Here is a 7,255-nt window from a genome sequence, read left to right as displayed (position 1 = left end):
TTATCGTTTGTCAACACACTATTTGATGCAAGATGTACCTGCTAAATGGGCCTTCAGCCTTTCAGACTTCCAGCGTTAAAGGCAAAGTTTTTTTAATAAGATCGTACAACAGTTCCGCCCTTTGTGCTCTCGACAAGGTACAGAAACTTTTTCAACTAGTTCCAAATTTCCGTTTGATATAAGCGCTTCAAATTAATTTATTCTTCAGCCAAGTATCGAGTGCTTGATGAAAATAAGATATACATATTTATACAGTTCAAGTTGCTCTTTGTTGCAAAGCCTTTTCTCTTTGGAGTTTTACAACTCGTATCCAAATAAATATAACATTAGGATGATAAAATTAAAGTGAAAATTATCTACTATTTTGCCAATTAAAATTACAATTGTTTAAAATCTTTATTTTAAATTTGATTAATTAATACTTAAATCGGTGTAAATCCGGTATTATTTTCATTTCTTGTATTTTTCATTCTCTAGTTTATCGTTTATTCACCACTAATTACAATACACATCTTGAAACATCAATAAAAATTATCATCGCAGGTGTCCCGTCCAATAGTCTTTCTCTCAATTTACTTGCTTTAATAAAGAAACAACATATTATTTTTACGCGTAAATTACTTTACTATAAAAAAAAAATAAAATAAAATTTTATTGAATTAAATAAAGATGCCATTCATAAATAATAATCAATATTTCTATTGTCACTATATTCTGCATCTTGCTGCATTGAATTAAATTATCGTACTGCAAAGGCCTTAATTTGACTTATGAAATATAAGTGCTCTAAGAACTTTTTTTTTTTTTTATTAATTGAACGACCAATGGTTTAAACAACTGTTTGGGACAATTTATAACTTATTTTGCAGCTGGACCTTATGATAAACGTCGACTTTAACTAAAATAGTTTTGAATTTTGTTTTGGTTTTGCATTGAAGACAGTTAGCTCCCAAGCGGTTGTCTTATTCCACGACTTTTAAAATCAAACTTGGGAAAGCCCGATAACGTGTTACTGACTCTATCAAATGATACTGGCGACCAGTTTTCTTAGACGACTTCAAACAATCTTCCCATTGTTTGCCATTAACGATTCTCTGAAATTACGGGTTTGGAGTTGTTTGAAAATACCAATAAGATAATTTTAACTTGTTAATATAGATTAAGAATTTGTTTACTATGTATCTAATGTAATTTTATCAAATTCTCATTCATTTTACAATCGCTTTTTAGCATTCTCTATTTCTTCTTTAGTAGGATAATTTCTTCTTGTTCTTGGCATTGGACCTCTACCAGCATTCATAACTCTGGATCGATTCAAGTTTTGTATCTCATTTACTTTTGTACTTATTTTAATATTTTCCCAAGCTGAAAATAACCAAAAAATGCAAAAAGTGACATTGACTAGAATACAAAATGAGTTAACATCAATCTATATACTAACATTCTTTGAAGCCTTTTACAAAGCCCTGTTTAACATCTTCAGTTTTTTGAACCTTAAGTGGTGCTTTTAATGGAAGATTGAAGAAAGTTCTTATACGGGGAATCTTGAGGAGCCCATGTTGTGCCAAAGAGATTATGTTCGAGTAAGTCCAGTAAAAGCATATAGCCTGAAAGCAGAATAAATTTAAGTTTGCTTAAAGAAATCAAATAAATGTGTTGATAAACATTTTGAAAAAATGTATGTTTGCTGCTTACAGAAGGCATACTATAAAGAAAAGTGAAAGAAACTATTGGTATGATTCGGAGTAGAATCTTTTGAAATTTGCTTGCAATTGGTGCTCCAGCACTATCCACTCCAAGTTCTATAATAAGCAAAATTAAACTGCAAGTAGTTAAAGGTAAGATGTACAATGGATCACTCTGTGTAAAGTCCGTAAACCACCACAATCCACCTTCTTTAAGGCTCTCAACAGGGACATCTACCATTCCCTTTATTCCCCAATAAAATGATATAAACAATGGCAACTATAATCAATATTAATTTTATATTTATAGAGCATTTTGATACCATTGATTTTATTTAAAAATTAAAGACTTACTTGGACGAATATAGGAAGAAATATACTAGACATTGAAAAATTTGTCTGCATCATAAATTTACTTAATTCGTTTGCAGCTTTAATACCTAAAATAAATAAATATATTAAATAGCTGTAAATGTCAAATATGTAGCTTAAAATAAATAATTGTACAAAACCATCTGCGGGATTTGAAGACAGTTTTGCTGCTTTCAAATTGTTTTGAAGGTGCATTAGCTGTGGCATATGGACTTGCATATTTGCCGCATGCCTTTGCATCTTTATTGTTATTGGAAAAATACATATCCTGATACAAGTAGTCGCTTAAATAAAATATTATTAGTAACATGTTTAAAATTAACAAAATTTAAACAATCATTTTAAAACCCGCTGAGACATTACCTATTAACATACATGACCACCATGGCAAATCCCATCCAATGTGTAGCCATTCAAAAAGATTTTGTATAATACCAATTGGGCTGTTGCCACCAAGGCCAAGGCTTTCAAATGTAGCCTCTCCATTTGTATGATATTGAATATGAGACAACGGAGTCTCTAATATACATAAGATGAAACTTTTATTATTTTTATTTTTAATAAATCGCACTGCCTCCAAAAATAGTAATAAAAATAATTACAGCTGCTAACCTGGGATTTCTGGTATTGTACTATTATAACGAACAAATGATGTAGCTATAGTACCATAATTACTTCCAGTTTTTGTTTTCCAGGAAGTTTTTGAATATAAATGTATATACCTAGATGTTGCAGCGTTCTAAATTATTATAACAATGGAAAATTTTAAAACAATATAACAGAGCTTTAGATCAACTGAAAATATAACCTAACATATACTTTTTATCAACATAGTTTAATGCAATACCTGAACGCTCAATTTAGGTAAGATTCTGTGATAAACATTTGCTGGAATTCGTGAAAACATTTTGCTAATTTATATCTTATGACAATAAAAAAAATCAATTTACATGAATTATATATTCTCAAGCATTGTCAGTGAAGTTACATGAGGAGTGGAGAGGTTGGAGGGGTTAGGTTAGAGTTTAGAAAGCTTGTGTTGGTCAGTGTTGGTGAAATCCAGCCAGTGTAGTCGTACGTAAGCCGTGTAAGGTTGGGATAGGTAAGGCAATAAGGTGGATTGTTGGAGCAAAGGGGGGAGCGGCGAAGGGAGACGATATCAAACGAAACGAAAATTTCCCGGTTCCCACTTACCCCCTGGTCTACTATTAAAAGGATTACAATCTTCCTGATTTGATTGATTCAAAAGAGGATGGTGAGAGAGGAAGAAAATGGTAAGAGAAACATGATGACAAATAGAGGTAGGGTAAGTCCACTGGACCAACAATTTTTTTTTAATTTAATTATTCTAACACGATTTTAAAAAAATAAAGAATTAAAAATTTCTTAGATATTTCTTTGTATTTTTATTTCGTAATTTCATAGTTATGCTTGTAAATGGTTTAGAATGAAATTGTTTATAATAGTTTAAAGTGTACGAGATATTTCGCTTTAAATTCTCGCTTATTCCAAAAAGACTTGCATTGTTATACACCATAAACCACTGCAGTCGACATACGGAAACTTAAATATAGCTCTCTACCTTTTAAGTTAATCCGTACTATTAAAGGTTGCCAGCAAGTATGGTTTCATTGTCCTATAACCGGTTGAAATTGCCAAAGGTGAAAATTCTGTGAATTCTCTGGTTAAGGGATGCCGCTACTTTTACTGTTATTACCTGGATGAATCCTCGAGAATTGGAATCATTTGCAGGGGTATTGTGACAATAAGCGAATTAAGGGGAAGGTTTCCTAGAGGAATAGGTAATTGGGATTACCATGCAGGTAAATTGCAAAAACTACAGTAAGCATCCATCGTGTTTAAGAAAGAGTGTCCATTACTCCAATAGCCCAGTTATGCTCGACACGAACAGGGGAACAGACAGTGTGAAATTATCTCTTGAATAATTTTCAAGAATCAGAGAAGCAGTGGTTATATTAGAAGCAGCGTGTTGTGATTTTTTGCTTCGGTTCAAATTTCAACAAGTAGGAGTAGCAGCTCCCTGTTCCACTGCTCCAGACTCCAGGCACTCGCACCGTTGTTTATAAACAAAAGTACGCCCCGCCAGTTCTGCCTATCCCGCCATCACTGCACCACGGAGAAACTTCATTGGTCGTATCGGGAGAAAATCGAGTCAACGATAGAGCCGCAAAATGAGCTATTCTACGAGGATGAACGTTTTCTTGCAAAAGATGTTAAAGAAGAGCGATGAAGAGGTAAGTTATAAATAAAATATCGAGTGATTCAAATGACTAAAATTATAATTGTTTTTTGAAGACGAGTGACAGTGACGGTGACAGTATTAAAACGAATAAATCGGAAAAGAAGCAGCAAGTGAGTCCGCCAGCTACGATAAGGCCTGCTTGGATAAGAAGATTGGGGGTTTCCCCAAAAAAGTACGATAGACCGACGTTGAAAGCACCTGAGATCAACAAGAAAATCCTGAAGACCGTCGAGATGCCTGACCTTGAGACGCTGATTCGAGAGTTCGAGACAGGTTTCATGTCGCCGAGGAAGGTTAACCAAGTGGATGGAGACAATGTGCCGGGTAGTTTTGTGAAAAAGATTGTTGCGGCTTACGAGGTGAAGTACAAAGCTTACGATGAATTGAGAGCCGAAGAGGAAGCTGCAGTTGCAGCGGCAGCAGCTGACGCAGCCAACCAAGCAACGCACGAGAAGCCTAAAAGTCCATCTAGCGGAGGATTGTCGAGTCTTCTTGGCAGCAGCAGCCCTTTCGAGCGGAAGCTAAGTAAACTAAAGACGAAGAACCTGCCACGCAAAATTTCGTTCTCGCGGAAGGATCACATTTTCACTCCCAAACTCAAGAAGGAGAGAATGAAAGATGAAAATGACAATAACAAAAGTGTCATTTATTCGACGCCGAATGACCCTGGGCCGGAATCTAAGTTACGCAGAAGGTCGGACAGATTCTCTAGTCCATTCAAATCTACCACGGATGAAACGAAAAGCATCGTCAGCATTGACCTTAGTGTGACTTCTTACGACGACAACAATGACGATGACGATGACGATGACGATGACAACGGCGACGACGACGACGACGACGACGAGCTCGATGAAACTCTAAAGCTCCTCGACAACGAGGACCTAGAGGAATATTCCACCATGCCGATCAACATCGAGAAGCAGTCGCCAAAGATCGTTGGGGCGTTCCTGAAGAACCCTATCGAGATCGAGGAAACGGCTGTGGACTGGATTCCCATCACCGGTAAGAAACTACCCAGGAAGAGGTCTCTTAAGAAACTGCTGTCCTCCCTGACTGGGAGAAAAACAAGTAAGACCGAATCTTCGATAAAACATATGTCAAAAGAGGAAACACGGGAACTCCAAGATTCCGGATACGACGAGAAATCATCGTCCTCTTCGTCCTTGACTTCTTTAATCTCCATCAGTGACGCCTTGCTGCAACAGGAAACCAGTTACGTTGTACCTGCAAGGAGAGCTACCTATCTCACCAGCTTTTCGCCAAATCACGACAAATTCCCGACTGTACAGGTAAGTTTTTTCTTTTTTTTTGCTATTTTTGTATTTGACCGTAGTAGGAATAATACTTTTCTCCATCGATAGCAGCAGCATCGTCAACAGAAAGACAAGAAGAAGCTATTACTGACCGAGGTGCCACGGGAAAGTTTGAAGGTCGATCTTGGTCCCTGCTACCCTACGCCACTGCACGTTATAACAATGTCATTGGACCGCAAGCCAGTAGCTTCTGCAAATCCCCCGAGGCAGGGAACAAAAGCTGCGTCGAATCCTCCTATCATAACCACTATACCGAAACAGCCAAAACTTTCAAAATTGCCAAAATTATCCTCGATCAAAGGTAAGAAGAAGACCGACGATGGTGATACCGTCGTCAGAATCAGGAACAAGATGTACGAGGTTGAGTTTCATCGGAGCTGCAATGATCTCTCGATTACTTCGTCCAAGATATCTGCAGGAGATTACTCCTTTGAAAGCATGTACGACGTACCACGGAAATTTCTATCTAAGTCCGAGCCTGGATTACCCAAGATTTGCGGCTCGTTTGATAATAAATTCCACGAGCCAATCTACGACGTTCCAAAACCGGGAATTCCCAGCAGGCCAAAATCCAGTAACTTCGAAGACTCTTGGTCCTTGAGAAGGAGAACCGCTACGTTTACCGTAAGCTCCATGCCAGATTTTTATGCTCTTCCCCCTGATGATGTTGATGACGACAACTTTAATGAAGAACCTCACTACGCTACTGTTAAACCAAGATACAGAAGGGCTTATCTCAATCGAGAAGTTTAAATCAAAATCATCTTAGTATAATTTTTTAATTATTGTTTTTCAACTTTTAAGCTAAATTTTATAACTGTTTCAAGCATTCTCTCCAAAACTTTCTTATCGACACATTTTGAAGTAACTGCGTTTTTTTTAAAGCTGATTCTATATGAAGTTGTATATATATTTTAAAAGATTTAAATTAATTTCTTTGATATATTTATAGTTCGCTTAAATTAAAGGGTCATGAGAATACTTGTTTGAATCGTAAGGAATACATTTATTCCAGATTAAAATAGTATAATTTTGACACGGCAATTAGCTAATAACTTATTAGAGATGATAGAATTTTAGATTCGAGTATAAATGCAAGTGCCACATAAGTACTAGCTAGTTCCATTATCAGTATTGATTAGATTAAGGTGTGATTAACAAATAATTATCTTTAAATATTAAAATTAGGACATAAGCGTTATTACATGCTGATTATTATTAATATTAGAAAATTAATAATAACAATAGTACCGAATCGTTTAAAAAAGATAATACAATACTAATGCCACAATATTCACAATTAGAATAGAGTAGTAGGTGATTTTAAACGATAGTTAAAAGTTAATTATATACTGATACTATTCGTTCTAGAATTTTACATACCGCGTGAAGAAGTTTTGTCACAAAATCTGACAGAGTCACGCTTGTTTCCTTAGGAAACATTCAGTGCTTTACTCTTAAACAGGAATTGTTTGTGATACTGATCTTGTTTATTTCTCATATGGAAATAATTACATTGACCTCGCATTTTGTAGGAAAGTAGAAGGCGACGAGTGGTTTAGTAGTTAAAATAAAGGAAATTGACGAACGTATAAGGGATCAATTTTTAAAGATTCAGT

At 35.7% G+C, this 7,255-nt stretch overlaps 2 protein-coding genes across 4 annotated transcripts; one reads left to right on the top strand and one right to left on the bottom strand.

Moving 5' to 3' along the window:
* Positions 1-258: 258 nt before the first annotated feature.
* Positions 259-3,093, bottom strand: LOC136775493 (mitochondrial inner membrane protein OXA1L-like). Of its 2 annotated transcripts, XM_066730328.1 has the most exons (9): positions 2,905-3,093; positions 2,670-2,796; positions 2,421-2,576; positions 2,198-2,341; positions 2,040-2,125; positions 1,696-1,965; positions 1,442-1,607; positions 1,176-1,365; positions 259-1,094 (listed from the first exon to the last, which is right to left on the bottom strand). In XM_066730328.1, the coding sequence occupies exons 1-8, from the start codon at positions 2,962-2,964 to the stop codon at positions 1,214-1,216; spliced, it is 1,161 nt and encodes a 386-aa protein (XP_066586425.1). In that variant the 5' UTR covers positions 2,965-3,093; the 3' UTR covers positions 259-1,094; positions 1,176-1,213. The 2 variants fall into 2 exon arrangements, with proteins under 2 accessions (XP_066586425.1, XP_066586424.1); XM_066730327.1 differs by having other exon boundaries at positions 259-1,365.
* A 1,078-nt stretch (positions 3,094-4,171) lies between these two features.
* Positions 4,172-6,389, top strand: LOC136775699 (uncharacterized). 2 transcript variants are annotated; one of them, XM_066730698.1, is made up of 3 exons: positions 4,172-4,312; positions 4,374-5,612; positions 5,688-6,389. In XM_066730698.1, exons 1-3 carry the CDS (start codon positions 4,250-4,252, stop codon positions 6,387-6,389), a joined length of 2,004 nt encoding a protein of 667 aa, XP_066586795.1. In that variant the 5' UTR covers positions 4,172-4,249. The 2 variants fall into 2 exon arrangements, with proteins under 2 accessions (XP_066586795.1, XP_066586794.1); XM_066730697.1 differs by having other exon boundaries at positions 5,685-6,389.
* The last annotated feature ends 866 nt before the right edge of the window (positions 6,390-7,255 follow it).

This window comes from Prorops nasuta, unplaced genomic scaffold (genome assembly GCF_024137725.1).
Source record: "Prorops nasuta isolate Cenicafe-Biocafe unplaced genomic scaffold, Cenicafe_Pnas_1.2 PNAS00008, whole genome shotgun sequence".
Classification (NCBI taxonomy): domain Eukaryota; kingdom Metazoa; phylum Arthropoda; class Insecta; order Hymenoptera; family Bethylidae; genus Prorops; species Prorops nasuta.
This window is presented reverse-complemented; position numbering and strand designations above follow the sequence as displayed.

Bases quoted from the DNA above. Each gene is read 5' to 3' on its own strand.
- LOC136775493 (XM_066730327.1), bottom strand. From the start codon at position 2,964: ATGTTTTCACGAATTCCAGCAAATGTTTATCACAGAATCTTACCTAAA. The intron at 1,608-1,695 runs GTAAGCAGCAAA...TTCTGCTTTCAG, and splicing joins TTCTTTATAGTATGCCTTCT to GCTATATGCTTTTACTGGAC. The intron at 1,366-1,441 runs GTTAGTATATAG...GGTTATTTTCAG, and splicing joins TGTAAAAGGCTTCAAAGAAT to CTTGGGAAAATATTAAAATA.
- LOC136775699 (XM_066730697.1), top strand. From the start codon at position 4,250: ATGAGCTATTCTACGAGGATGAACGTTTTCTTGCAAAAGATGTTAAAG. The intron at 4,313-4,373 runs GTAAGTTATAAA...TGTTTTTTGAAG, and splicing joins TAAAGAAGAGCGATGAAGAG to ACGAGTGACAGTGACGGTGA. The intron at 5,613-5,684 runs GTAAGTTTTTTC...CTCCATCGATAG, and splicing joins ACAAATTCCCGACTGTACAG to CAGCAGCATCGTCAACAGAA.